The sequence below is a fragment of the Camelus ferus genome, chromosome 25 (genome assembly GCF_009834535.1).
Source record: "Camelus ferus isolate YT-003-E chromosome 25, BCGSAC_Cfer_1.0, whole genome shotgun sequence".
NCBI lineage: Eukaryota > Metazoa > Chordata > Mammalia > Artiodactyla > Camelidae > Camelus > Camelus ferus.
The window spans coordinates 7,321,176-7,335,724 of NC_045720.1; the positions used below are offsets into that span (position 1 = coordinate 7,321,176).

The 14,549-nt window shown below is 53.4% G+C and overlaps 1 protein-coding gene across 2 annotated transcripts in view; it reads right to left on the reverse strand.

Annotated features, from left to right (window-relative positions):
• TG (thyroglobulin) overlaps positions 1-14,549 on the reverse strand; it is a 203,521-nt gene that overhangs the window by 158,088 nt on the left and 30,884 nt on the right. Inside the window, exons 17-21 of one of the 2 annotated variants that reach the window (XM_032467670.1) lie at positions 14,276-14,488; positions 12,768-12,922; positions 10,167-10,323; positions 8,511-8,735; positions 1,707-1,856 (exon numbers count right to left, since the gene is read on the reverse strand). In XM_032467670.1, the coding sequence (XP_032323561.1) occupies positions 1,707-1,856; positions 8,511-8,735; positions 10,167-10,323; positions 12,768-12,922; positions 14,276-14,488 (900 nt within the window). The remainder of the gene's footprint in view (positions 1-1,706; positions 1,857-8,510; positions 8,736-10,166; positions 10,324-12,767; positions 12,923-14,275; positions 14,489-14,549) is intronic. The other variant, XM_006189206.1, reaches the window with a different exon arrangement.

The window sequence follows — 14,549 nt, forward strand, 5'->3', positions numbered from 1 at the left end:
ATAGATACCACATTGCTATGGACTGAATATTTGTGTCCCCGTCAAATTAATATATTGAAGCCCTAACCTCCCTGCCACCATGTGATGGTATCTGGAGGCAGAACCCTTGGGAACTGATTAGGTTTAAATGCGGTCATGAGGGTGGGGCCCCCATAATGGGATTAGTGCCCTTATAATAAGAGGAAAGCACAGAGGATCTCTCACTCTGCGTACATGAACCAAGGAAAGGCCATGTCTTGCCATAACCAGGAAGAGTGCCCTCACCTAGAACTTCCAGCCTCTAGAACCATGAGAAATAAACCTTTGTCATTGAAGCCACCCAGACTATGATAATTTGTATGTAGCAGCCTGAAGTGACATGCTTTATGACCACCCCGTGAATGAGGTGTCATGGTCGCCAGCTAATAGATGAGGAAGTTGACATTTAGAGAAGGAAGGTGAGTTGGCCTCAGTCACAGTGCCAGTAGGAGGGAGACTGGGAGTGGAAATGGGTCTGGGTGGTGCCGAGCCCCAGCTCCCCCTCTGTCCCCTGCAGCACCCACTCCTGTATGTCCCTCGGGCGCCCTTTAGGAAGCATTCCTCGGGTGGTGTGATAGCCCCTCAAATCATCTCAGACCACAGTGACTGGCGCCAGCGTCTGTGAACTGACAATGACACTTGGATGTCAAAGACAATCTGTGTTCCTGGGGAAGTTTATTCTCCAGCTGGTATGTCTGACTCTTGGCCTATGAAATCCCTCTGAGTTTTACTTTCGTGGGAAATACCACCCTATTTCCAACTGCTCTCCTGACCAAGGAAACTGCCTTTATCACAGAAGGTGCCTTGATCTCTTTCAACTGATTATTTAAAAATTCTAAACAATATTCAGATTTTAAGCAAATAACGGTTGCCTTGTGCTGACATAATTTCAGACTAACATGAAAAGGTGTGTGACAAGGCAAGGTACGGGTCCCTGCTAGGGAAAACCCAACACTCCCCAGGTGACTATTCAGTCCATGGGCCAAGTGAAATCACATGACATACGGGAAGGCCACACGTACACACGGACCTGGCAGAGTCATAGGGCCAGAAGGGGAATATGAGTTATACGGTGGTAACATGCCTGCAGGTGGAAAATATCCCCCACTTCTCGATCTGATAACGCTGATTACAAAACTCAGAAGTTTCAGAATCAGACAGTACCAAGATCAAAGGCCAACTCGGTCACTCAGTAGCTGAGTGACTTTAGCTGAATTTCTTCCTGAGCCTGAGCCTTCTTATATGTCAACGTTGAGCCCATAATGTTTACCCAGAAGGGGAGTTGGGAGAACTGAATATAACAACACAGGTGAAATGTCTGGCCTAGATCCTGGCAGGGCCTAGGCGGTCACAGGTGGGGCCCCTTTGATGATTATGCTGTGTACCCAAAGATTCTCAATGGTGGGCACTCTTGCCCCCAACCCAAGACAGACTTGGCATTGTCTGGAGATGTGCCTGGTTGGCACAACTTGGTGTGTGTGTTGGAGGTGGAGGGTGCTACTGGCATCTCACAGGCAAGGATCAGTGACGCTGCTAAATAAGCAAATATCCTATCATTCAAGGGACAGCCCTCCAAAATGAAGAATTATCAGTCCCCAAATTGCAGTGGTACCAAGGTTGAGACACCCTGCTGTGTCCCCATGGCATTGCAGGGTTTCTCTTTCAAAGAAGGACCCTGTAGAACTTACAGTGAGTCTGGCTGAAAGCTCCAACGGAAACGGTCGTTCTGCCCGCAGGACAGGGCACACAGGACAGGCTACCTGTCTGTTCTTGGTAGAATCCAGCAGGACAGGGGATGCACTGCTCATTCTGGAAATAGCTTCCTTCAGGACACTTCACTAGAAAGGACGAGCAGAGCAACGGTGTCAGAGAGCAAGACACCTGCTTCACAGTTACAACCTCAGAACACGCAGGGTCTGGGAAATTCCAAAATCAGACAAGAGCCCATTCATTTAACAAGTGCCCATGGAGACTCTGCTGTGTGTCAGGCTCCAGGAGTCCAGAATGAGCTGTGAAGAAGGGAGATGAGGTTCCTGCCCCCTCCCCCAGGAGCTGGCGGGCCGGTAGGATCAGAGGGTGCCCGACAGGGATTCCAGATCTGGGTAAAATGAAGCACGAGAGGAGGGCATGTTCGTGAGGAAGGTCCCTGTGGGAGGAGGTTCACGAGACTTGACTGGTGAGGAGAACCCCAGGCAAAGACCCAGGAGAAGAGAATTCCAGGCAGAGGGAACAGCAAGAGCAAAATTCTTGAGGTAGGAACGAGTTTGGATTCTTCAAGGAATGGAAAGAAAGACGTCAAACAAAGCTGGCGACTTAGTAGACAAAGGGAAGGATGTCATGGGAGGAAGTTGGAGAACATCTTGAAAGATGAGGGTCCATCCACAGGTTGCCATGGAAACGTGATGGCGCTCAGTTCGGGGGGGTGCCAACTTTGTGGTTGAAAATTGGGTGAAGACCCTCTCCGCAGTATGCCTAACTGACTTTGGTCTTCTCTGAGGCTCCATGTCCTCCCCTGTAAAATTGGGTTAATAATATCTCGTTGGCGTGTAGTGATGTGGCACAGGAAGCATGTATTATAATGCCAGACTCCCGTGTGCTTACAGATGGTAATCGTTTTTACCCTTGAGGGAGTCCTTCCTTGCAGCCCATCTCGACACCTCCTCTTTCTGAGCAGGTGCCCTTGCTCCGTGGGGCAACCTCAACAATGCAGCCCCATCTCCCTTGGCTCCTGTGAGCTCTCACTGTTGGTGGGTCTTTAACGGCGTTGCTCAGACCTGGGGCTCCAGAGGGGCGGGTGAGATGGCTGGGGCCCAGGGTTTATAGAGGCCCTCACTGGCAGATTGTTATGTTTCTGACTTACTCAGAAATACCAAGGGTGACCCTGAGGGTGAGGACCTCCTCACGTCTTGCACCCTGGCTGCCTCACCCACCTCATTCACCCTCCCCAGTTAACCTGCAGATTCTCAGTGCTTTCTGTCCCTCTGACTCTATCACTCCTGGTCCTTCCGAGTTTGCTTCCTCTGACAGGATATGAGCTAAGAAGCCAGAAACCCAACCTGAACAGATGCCTCACGAGGGGTCTCAGCTGGAGTTGAAGAGCTCTGTCCCGAGCACAGGGCATGAACGTGGTGGTGCCGATTCTGACAGCTCAGGGGAGGGGGTGACAAGAGGAGGTTCTTTGCTTTCGTTCTTGGTTCAGGGCTGTATTCCCGAGAGTTTCACAGATAGCTTCCAGAAGAAGTGAGCTGTTACCCGGTGAGGGTGGGAGCTGAAAGCATGCCTACTCTTGGGAACACTTCCTTCATGCCTGGCCCTCCTCTGTGTACTGCATGCACGTCCCTGCAGCACAACCATGAGTTGGTGTTTTATCCCCATTTCACAGATGGCAAAGCTGAGCCTCGGGACATGCACGCATGTTGCATGGGCACACTCTTGTGCAAAGGGCAGTGGGGAGGTAAAATTACAGAACATGCCAAGCCCAGTGCCAGGTGTTTCAATGTCACCACCCCACTGTACGGGAAAGGCATCATCCCCATACTGGATGGGAGAAAACTGACGGTCAAGGTCAAGGTCGACCAGGAGGCGAGGTGATGGGGTGGGATTTGAGCCCCATTGTCTCCAAACCAAAGCCTTTTCACCACCCACCAATTCAACCACCTTCCTTTGACAAAGAAGCGGCACCAAGGTGGGGGACGTGCTAGAAAGGAGCCAGCGTCGATCTGAACGACTCCCTCTGGTGCACATACACGCGCGGCCTTTCTGACTCAACCAGAAACTCCAGGCACAGCTTGGAAACTGAGCAGTGTGTTTTCCGGTCTGCCCTGCAGATGAACGCCCTCGCTCGGAGAGCGGGGTTTCATTACTTTTATGAGTCACACTGTTGATCATCTCTAGTATTTTTACCTCAGTACTGGAGCTGTTTTTTTTTAACGTAGTCTCCAAATGCATTGCTATAGAAAAACAAAACCTTTCCAGCCAGTCTGAGTGGCCGCCACTGAACCCGAGGTACAGGGCGAGGTGCAGAAAGAAGAGAGCTGGGGCCTGACCTTGCTTCTGTCCATTCCAGGCCCCTGGACAACACTCAAGGAACGTGCCTGCTGTTTCTCGCCATCTCTGACATCGAGTCTTTTCACCCGCGGAACCCTTGTTTACACACTGGGAGGAAGCGGCCCATGACCGGCCCCTTCCCCCAGCAGGAGGGTCCTCTAAAGACCCCTAGTCCCCTGCAACACCAGGTGGGCATCCTTCAGTTACGCCCCTCCCTGGACATCACCGGCAGACCCCTGAGGCCTCCACTCCCTCCTATTTGAGTTTGAGAGTCTCACAAGGCTTTGGGGTTATGCCACCCCTCCCGCCAACCCGTTCCCATGGTCCCCAGACAATGACAGCCACAGGAAAAAAATCACCTCTGAGGAAGCACAGCAGTCCTTCACTGCTCTGCTTGGGTCACTCAGCCCCACCCCTGGCCCTGTCACTCTCCACCTTAAAATTCTCCCATGGTGACGCCACCCGAGCAAGCCCCTTGCTATGTCCCCAGGCTTCCCCCACGCCAGTCCCTGCCTATTTGTCTGGCCCCATCCCCTGCCACGTTCCCCACACGCCCCATTCCCCAGCCATACAAACCATGGGCACTGTCCCCATAAAGCCACACCACCTCATGACTCTCTGCTTCTGCAATGGTCTCCATTTCTGGAACGTCCTTCATCACTTGAGCACCCTCAACATAGGGGCACACACACATGTCTACACAGGCACTCGCATGCACACAAATACATACACACACACACACACACACACCACGCCTTGTCTGCTCTTGTCCAAGAAGCAATTCCGACTCACCTTTAAGACTTCACGTCAGCTTCTGCTATCCTTGCAAGCCCTCCCTGACGGTCCTGACTGGGATGCAAAAGGCTTTTCACATGTTTTAGCTGTCTTTTCACCTACCTCTCCTCAACTAGACTGAGTTCCTTGAAAGCAGAGCTATGACTTTTGCTTCCCTGAGTATGTAACCTGCTGTTTACACATAATTATATTTTGAAAGTGTGGATGGATGGATGCATGGATGGATAGAAGGAAAGATGGATGGATGCAATGCATGCATGCATGGATAGATGCATGAATGGAAAGAAAAAAGGGAGAAGGAAGAAAGGAAAGTAGAAAAGAAGGAGGAAGGAACAAGATGTAACATATTACTTCAGTAAAACTCCATAGAGAATTCACTCTATTATAAGAACTTGGAGTGAACGAGTGGAGGTGAGTGTTGTCCAGAGTGGACATGGAAAATCTAGACAATTTCTCTGGGATTCTCCTTAATGAGCCAAGCTGGTATGAAGGCTGCAAGCAGGTAATTCCAAGGTGAAGCCATATGGCTGGACTTGAGGCAAGAGGGTGCACATTACTGACCCCATCAGAGCTGCAAACCAAGCCTCCACCGCCGGCAGCGTGCACCCCCCAGACCAAAGCTGCCGTGCTGCGTGCGTCGTGGGGGGCCGACCTTCCCACCCATCCCCCTGAGTCACTCCCCCACCAGGGGACCATCCAGATTAGCCCCCCAAGATGACACACAGAAACCCTGTCTCATCTCCACAGAACAATGCTCTGCTTGTAGCCCCACAGCTGTGTTCCAGATGTGCTTCTGCAGGAGTAAGCACCAGTGAGAACAGACGCAAGGCAGCCGAGGGTGCAACTTCACCAAGAGCGCCCTTGCTGAGAAGGGAGCTTTGTGATGCAGCAGATGGAACAGAGAATTCGGACCCAGCAGAGCTGAGCTGAAGTTTCACGGGGCCGATTAATGACAAAACCACCTGTTGAAGGTTCACCGGATGCGAAGACGAGTTTTGCATCAATTATATTCTGCTACGCGAGTCACGCCCCCCACCAGGTAGGTATCACTGTCCCTATTTTCCGGATTACAGCTGGTGAAGACAGGAATGTCCCAAGAACCCACATTCAGGAGGTGCTGGAGCCAGTACTCGCACCCAGGTCCACATGACGTGTTTCTTAACACTCTTAACTGTGTGCTTCTGGCTGCTTCGTCTACACCACGGATTAAAAACACCTCGGTGTCTGGACCAGAGCTGTGCAGAAACTCAATAATGGATGGATAGTAGCTTGCATATTGGAGAAAACCCAGGGCTTTCGGTGCTGCTTTTGTGAGATCCTTTCTGGACCTTTCTAACCGTTTGGGGTGAGGGGGTGGAGCTGAATAGTGTGATGGGCAGTTCTTTGAGAAATAGTAAAAAGCTGCAGCAGCCGGAGAACAGAATGCAGGTGTGGGCAAAGCTAGGACTGGCAGACCAGAGCCCCCAGGCTCACCCCGGGCTCCCCCCCCCTCTGAAGCCCTGTCTCCCTGAGGCCCGGCTCTGATTCCCGGCACCCCCACTGGTTGGCACCCTTCAGACAAGTCTATCTGTGCTCCAGCCCAGAGCCCCCTCCCACCTCCCAGGCGAGCTGGACTGCCGTCCCAGTAGACAGGAAACAGTCATCCAGTAATCAGCCGAGTTCCCTGGAAGGAACGTAGGACCTAGTCCACCTCCTTTATTTTATATGCAGGAAACAGGGCCCTGAGAGGGAAGAGGGCTTGTTTAAAGGCACAGAGCCAGCCCAGGCTCTCTGACTGGTACCTCTCCCATGTCCTGCCACTGATGCTGCTCTTGGCTCAGTGCTCCAGACGGGGAACCTGGTGTCAGGGAGCCTCTGCATGGGGCTCCAGATCCCCTCATCAACACTTCCTGGGGCGACTATAAAAGCAGGCTCCTGGCCTCCACTGCTCCCAATACACACACACGTGTGCACGCACCCACACACGCACGCACGCATGCACACACACATGCACATGCAGTGTCACATCCTACTCTCTCTGAGCCTTTGGCCCTGCAGCCTGGGGTCTTCACAGCAAGTCTGAGGACACAGCAGCAGAGGTTCCAAACACCTCCATGGCTGTGACCCTGTTCCACCCACCCCGGCACCATCTGCACCTGCTCCTGCTTCGTGCTCTCTTTGTTTGGGCAGCTCTGGGGAGGTGGAAGGAACGTGAGCTCCGGTCCCAGAGGACCCATGGTGACTCATCCACAGACAACTGGTTTCATGAACCAGAGTCCCTCCTCTGAGTCAGCCCTGCTCTGGCCACTACGATGCGTGACCTCATATCATCTGAGCCTCAACCTCTCCACCTGTCAAACTGCCACCGAGGGCTGTTGTGGGAGCAAAGTATTCACGAAGGTGCGTCGTAAACTGCAGAATCCTCTCTAAATGTTAGTGAGAAGCAGCTGTGTCTCTGATTTCTATGTTAAGATCCAGCTGCATCTGAAATCCAGTGTGGGGTTTAGAACTTGGCGTGGATTTCATGAAAGGAAAGGCCTTGTAGTTTTTGTGTTGCAACCAATATAAATAGTGGAAAAATAAATAACTAGGAGATGTCTTCTCTCTCTTCAGCTCAATAACAGTGCCTCTGTCTCCTGCCACGTGGGAGGAAGACTCCGCATCAGGAGTACAGAGGACAAAGGCCCTCAAAGATGTCCGCGTCCTAGTCCCTGGGACCTGTAAATACGTGAGGTCACGTGGCAAAGGGATACTAAGGTTGCAGATGGAATTAAGGTCGCTAATCAACTGACCTTAAAATAGGGAGAGTGGCCTGGATTGTCCAGCTGTGTGTCATCACAAGGGTCCTCAGGAGGGAAAGACAGCGTCCGAGGGCGCTGTGACTGCAGAAGGCTGGCCAGGGAGCTACAGTGTTGCCAGCTTTGAAGATGAAGGAAGGAAGCCACAAGCCAAGAAATGTGGGCAAGATCCAGAAGCCGGAAAAATCAAGGAAACTGGTCCCCTCCCAGGGCCTCTGCTAGGAATGCAGCCCTGCGGACCCCTTGATCTGAGTCCAGTGAGACCCATATGAGAATCCAAGCCCAGAGAACTGCAAAATAATAAATCTGAATTGTTTTGAACCACCAAGTTTGTGGCGATTTGTTAGGGCGGCAACAGGAAGCTCATCCAGCTTCCATTCAAGGAACGGCAGCTGCCGTCTAGTGAAAATGGCTCCAAGGCTGCTCGCGTGTAAAGCCAAGAACCAACCCGTAAACCTCCTCCAGGAATCACTTCCCCTGAGCCGTGGTGCCCTGGGCTGATCGATGGTCATCTGGGGATGGCTGTGAGCAATGTGTCACTGTCACCAGGCTGAGAAACGTCCCAGAGCACACGGGGGGATGTCAGGCTCCTCCACAAAAACTTCTGCCCGAGCCACGGGGTCCAAGCCAGTCAAGGACCAACAGAAGGACAGCTCTAAACCTTCCTTCTGTCCTGTTGCCTCTGCTGACAGCTACTACTTAATGCATAACTATATGCCCACACATAAAGGACAATTGAAAAACTTTGTTGAACAAATAAATGAATGATTGGCCACTCTGCACATCAAAAGAACCTCTCTCAGAGCTCTGGTGGCCTTTCCCGCCACCTCAAGTGGCTCAGTAGCAGCAGTCTAGGGAGAGAAGAGGACCTACCGCACCCCAGTGGGTCCTGACTGGCGTTGCTGGTGGCCGAGACTTGGCGGAATCCTTCCAAGCACCCAAATCGTGTCCTGGGAGAGGTGCCGAAGCGGTCCCCTTGGAGGAAGCGGATGGAGGTGTCTGCTTGGAATGTCTTGGAGTCCACCTGAAGCTGGAACGTTCCACTTTGGACCAGATCTGCAAAGCGCCCAATGAGATCCTCGCCCACTAAGGCCTCCTCTGCAAGACACAGGATGAGGCAGGAGTGTTACCTCACTGGGGCAAGGATCGGGGAGGACCCAGGGGCAGAGCCGCCCAGAGCATCCCCAGAGAAAGGAGACACAGGCTTTACCCAGTGTTTCATTTTGCAGAGGGAGAATCTGAGGCCCAGAGAAGGGGGTTGATTGACATAAAGTCACACAGGAGACAGAAGCATGACCAGGACTCCAACCCAGGTCTCTGGCTCCTGTCATTTCTGTGGCGGCAGTGTGATCCCTATTAGCATAGATGTCATGACTTCAGACACTCACCTAACGTGCACTCTCCAGATACACGACGGTCTCAACCTTTGCCAAGCCACCCTCTCTGAACCTCAGTTTCCCCATCTGAAATATGGGGCTGGGAATGCTCCTTATGCAGTTGGTGGGGATTACAAGAGAGAATGTGATGGGGGCGGTCAATGGGAAGGCAGAGCCTTCATCCTCGGCATTCAGCCAAATGCTGGGAACCTAGCTGTCCAACTACGAGCATTTCCCAGGAGGAAGGCAGATGAGTGAGCACGGCCGGAGCTGGCATGGACCCCAGCACACGAGGGGCACTCACACCGCAGCGGGCTGCTGCAAAGCCAGCCCGAAGCTGTGCACGCCAGGCATACACATCGCATCATTCTGCAGCTTCAAACGTACCCACAGCCTGCAGGCACTTTACAGAGGAAAAGAGAAGGGGACCCCTAACTCATCATGCTATGGTGGGGGGTTACTCACTGTCACAAGGACTGTAGAATGGCGGAGATGCAGTCTGCCTCCTGGGTAATTAAAACTCAGGCGTTTTCCAGAAGTTCCCCCTCATAGAACAGAGGTCAAGCTCCCACCAGCCCTGACCCTGGGCGTTTGGCCCCTGGATGGTGGGAGAGAAAGTGCAGCTGCTCCCGCCCTCTGGTCAGAAATCCCTGATCATGCGCCAGCCTGGCTCAGAGCAACAAACGAGCACGGCGTCCAGTCTGCTGCCCCTTCTTAGACCTTCCCGCTCTCTCCGCTCATCCATCTCCTCACCGGCTTGTTTTAAACAGCGTAATAACGAGTGTAAATAGTGTAGGTGGTCTGGGAAGTCTCTCACAGGAGGGAGGCAGGACATAATTAAAAACCAACAGAGACCCCCTCTCCCCACCCCGCTCTCGCCGCCTTCACACCGTCTCTCTCCTCTGTGCCCAGAAAACCAAGGGAAGAAGCCGAAAATGTTCACAAACGCACAGTCAGGCGACACGATTCAGCACTCTGCTGCTTGTTACGTGCTTTGGAGCCACCAGCTCCTCCCATGGGCCAGGTAGATGCTGCCCTCGCTGGGGTCCCAGAGGAAGGGGATTCGGGCTTAGTGGCTCCATCCAATGGATGGGGACAGAGACTCAGCGAGTCTGCACCGCTTCTTCAAGCCCAGTAGTGCGGGAAAACATACCAACGTCACGCAGATCCGGGAGAGAGGCGGCCGGGACGTCCTCAAGCCGCAACGTCCATGTGATGTTGGCTCCTAAACGCTCCCGGCTCAGACACTCCACCTGCACCGTGGAGTCGCCGCAGACGGGGACAGACACGGGGGTCCCGGATGTCTTCACCTGCACAGAGACGGCACCTTCAGTTCAAGAACATGGAGCGGGGAGCCGGAGCTGCTGAGCCCACACCAGGCACCAAAAGTGGCTTCTATTGCAGTTGGAGGAGGAGGTCACAGAGCGGATGAGACCGCCCGTTGACCCGGGCACTGGCCTCGGGCAGTCAGAGGCTCCACGCTCCTCCCCCGACTTTGGAAGGTCTGCTCTGACCCCGCCCACCCCTTACCCCGGGTGGGGGCGGTTGTCAAGGATGCAGCCTTCAGAGAGCTGGAAAACAGTGTCCCAGGTTCAGAGAGGCTGAACTACCTACCCTGGTCACAAAGCTGGCAGAGGGGTGCCAGCGGAGTAAGAGCCAAGCTCTGTGCTTTGAAAGCTCAAACACTCCGAATTCATGGGGCCGTGTTTCATTCTGCCAACTCTGCCCATGTTCTCAGAACACCCACCTCCGCAGGACATACCCCGCCCTCCTGGGAAGCACCCACTGGTTCCTCCGTTTTGACCACCCGGCCTGGCTTCTCCTCCCAATTCGAGCACAAACCACCTGTGCCCCCTGAAAGTCTGTGACTCGAGGCCCCCGCAGGGCAGGTTGAGTGGAGGGACCGTGGTGGGGCCTGGTTAGCCTGAGGCCAGTGCCGACAGGAACCGAGGTTCAACACAAGCCTCACCGTGCCCCTTTCAAAGGCAACATCACAAGAGCTTCTGTAGCAAGCCCCAGCGGGTTTTAGGTTATCAGAAGCCTGGGCATCCAGGGGTGATGAGAGCTCTGGAATTGTGACAGGAAATGTTCTTGGGAGGAAAAGCCAAGGCATTTGTCCAACCCACGATCCAGAGTCCATCTGGGCCCGGCCCTCAGCCTGCAGCACAAGAGACCTTGACCACCTCTGGACAACGCCCTTTCAAGGCAGGCAGTGGTCTGCACCCGCACCCTGGGCTTCAGGAGGCCACTCAACGTGACAGGTCATGCCACAGACTGGCACCAAGCACCTGCTGTATGCCTCGCACCCCTCTCCACCCAGGATGCAGGTGAGTCAGGGGATGTGGGTGTTCAGGTCATTGTCACTGGATAAGAGCTGCTGGGTACCAGACACTGAGCATTCTCAGAAGGCACCATGCACAATTTTTGAACACCCTCTGTTATTCAGACCCTGTGTGAAGTGCTTCAAACGTATTAGCTAGTTTTGTCTCCAAAACAGACCTGTGGAGTCAGAGTGATCATTATCCCACGGCACAGATTGAATTAGCTTTAGAGAGTCTGAGGACCTGCCAAGGATCAGTATATTACCGATTAAAATCTGTCCTGACCTCCTGAACTAGTGTCCCACTCTGTTTATCTCTGACAGTCCTCAGTGCTGAAAACCATACATACCTGGCCTGTCCTCAAACACTTGTTAAATGCAAGAATGAAGGAAGGAAAGAATGAATGAAAGCATGAACAAATTTGGTGTCATAGAAGAGTCTAGACTTACTCAGTGGCATAAAAATCTTGGGCCACTTACTTACCATCCATGGGCTTTAGTTAATTTGCTTACAAACTGAGGGCTAATGACACCCACTGAACACGGGGCTGTAAGAATCAGAGGTAAGGACTGTAGAATTTCCAGCACAGCACAGCACCAGAAATATAACTAGTGTTCGATAATTGACAGAAAGGCAGATACCTGATCTGTTGCTAAAACTGTCACCGTCGAGTACATTTCTTTAGATAACAGGGGGCAAGATATGTTTCTCTTTTTTTAAAAAAATAATCAATATTCTTTGTATCTGGTTTTGTGAAACTGTGTGTTCCCCAAAATTCTTGATGTGAGCTGCTAAAAATTAGTTTCTCTGATACATCAGCAAACTTTGAGCAGAACAAGCAGTTATTTAAGTGACTTTTAAATATTCCCTCTGTGAGTATTTGGGACTTCAGATCACCAAAGCCCTTGCCTATTGCACAGCTAAATACCCTCGCGGAACTACATCTCTCCAGCTGGCCTGGAACGTTTCCTTCCAGGGCAGATCTGCAACGCCTCCTCACAGGTCAAGGAACGTCCCCAGCACAGCGAGTCAGCGAGAGCATCCTGGCGTCACATCAGCCAGCCTGGCTCTACCCCTTCCCAGTTGTGTGACTCTGGACAATTATGTGGCGTCTCCAGTAACAAAACAGTAATAATAATAGGGTCCGCGAGAGGACTGCACCAGCTAATCTATGCCAACGGACGCACAGTCTAAGTGCTCAGTGCACATCTGGTTTGATATCTTTGTGCAGAAAGAATGCCCAATGATGAGATGGACACCGACTTCACCTTGGCCTCTGTGTAATTAGCCTTGTCTGAAATACCTTCTCAGTTTGCCCATCGGGAAAATAACCGAGGGTTGAACTATTGATTCATTTCAGCTCTGGGCTTCTCTGACCCAGTGACCCTGAGTTCCGCCCAAGCCCCCGCTGGTGGGGAAGGGCAGGCACACACCTGCATCTGACAGAAGCCGCTGGCTGTGAGCTCGTCCAATATGAAGATCTCGAAAGTCGGCAGCAAGCCCGCGTAGTCGGCGCTGCACACCTTGCCCGGCGGGAGCTGGAGCTGGAGCTGCCCTTGCACCTGAACGGTCTGCCACAGCTGGGGCCCTGCAGACGGAGGCGAAAGGGGCTGTGGGATTTTTTTCTTTTCTTTCCTCGGTTTTTCCTCTGCAACAATAACCCCTTCTTCATTTAGCTTGGAGCACACAAGTGCTGCCACCTTGTTTGTCATCCTCTGCGTCTAAATACGTCCCAGTATGACAGCTTGTCTCTGAAATTACTCTGCACCCTCACAGCGACCTCAGTCCTGCGTCAGCCTCTAAACCAGCCTGCTTTACATTTCCGTGGGGTCCTGGACTTGCTTCTTGGAAAATCTCCCGTACTATCGTGTTCACACAGGGCCACTACACATCATGGTTTTGCCAGTTAAGCGTAGACACCATAGCCTGTGTGAAGGGCTTACTCTCAGGCTGTTCAGTGCACAGCCTGCACAGTCATCCATAGCAGCCGTGCACTCCACTTTAGGAGCTCAGGACCTGTGCCTCTTTTCTCTCAAGTCCCTTGCTCTAGATCCAATCATGACCTGCCTGGTCTTGATTTCAGCTCAAGTCACTCTTGTCATCATCAGGCAGGTAGGACCCTTATTTGTCCAAACCACATTTTGAACTTTTTCTGGATAGCATTCTCTATGTCAGAATGTTTTGTGACAAATATTCTCCTTTCCCCCACAACCAACCTCCCAGAGCCTTGTGACGGTCAGTCCTAGGGTCCGGGTCTCTCTCCTGAATGCCCCTCCCATTGCCCTGGGTGGACCTAGCCCTGGTCCTAGCGTCCGCCCCTGCCCTGCCCCTGTGAGCAAGCAAGGCCAGCCTTGACCAAGGCAGGTGCAGTCAGAGCCCGGTGTGGCCTCACAGCCGTGTGTGTGGAAGTGGGTTCAGTGTGAGAGGAGGCGAAAGGAATTCTGCCCATCTTCCAATAGGGCACAGCCCACAGTGATCAGAACAGATGCCACACCCTGGAGCAGCATCCGAGCAGAACTTTGCCAGGCATTGGCCCTGGAGCTCCAGGTGGACCTGGGGGAGAGGCCGGTGCGGTGGTGTCACTCTCAGAGGCCGGACCAGCTGCTCTGAGCTTGATGACACCATAACGACCAGTGCGGCCACTGGAGCACCTTCTCCTTGAATTCAGTTCTGTGTGCGAGACATCCCAGGAGAGCCCAAAATGAAGGCAGCCTCATAGGGGCAGATCTCTCCAGAGAAGCTGCCACTAAAGCCTCACCCTGGGGTCTGGGAAGCCCGTCTGCTCCCTCTAGAAGGGAGTGCCGCGTCGGGCCCTCTCTCTGCTCTTGTGGCCACCTGGCTTCTCACAGACACTGCACTCCGGTGGGGGGAAGATGAAGGCCCCAGCCCTGAGCCCTGGGAGGGAGCAGGGCGCCGGGCAGACCTTCCCGAGGCCACTCACGCTGGCAGGCCCAGGGCTGAGGCGGCGATGACTCCCAGCGTCTGGTCTCCAGGCTGCACACCAGCGGCTCTGGCGGGAAGGCGCTCCGGTGGCCCCGGCGACACAGCAGCCGGCACTGCTGCTCGCTGGCCCCACCGAGGCCCGGGGCTGGCTCGCACAGGACGGCCCCGCCAGCCACAGCCGTCGCGCTGAAGGGCAGCGGGCACCGCGGGCCTAGGAGAGGGAAGGGCAGCTGGGGGCGTCTGCCCAGCCCAGGGGCCAGCCCCCCACCGTG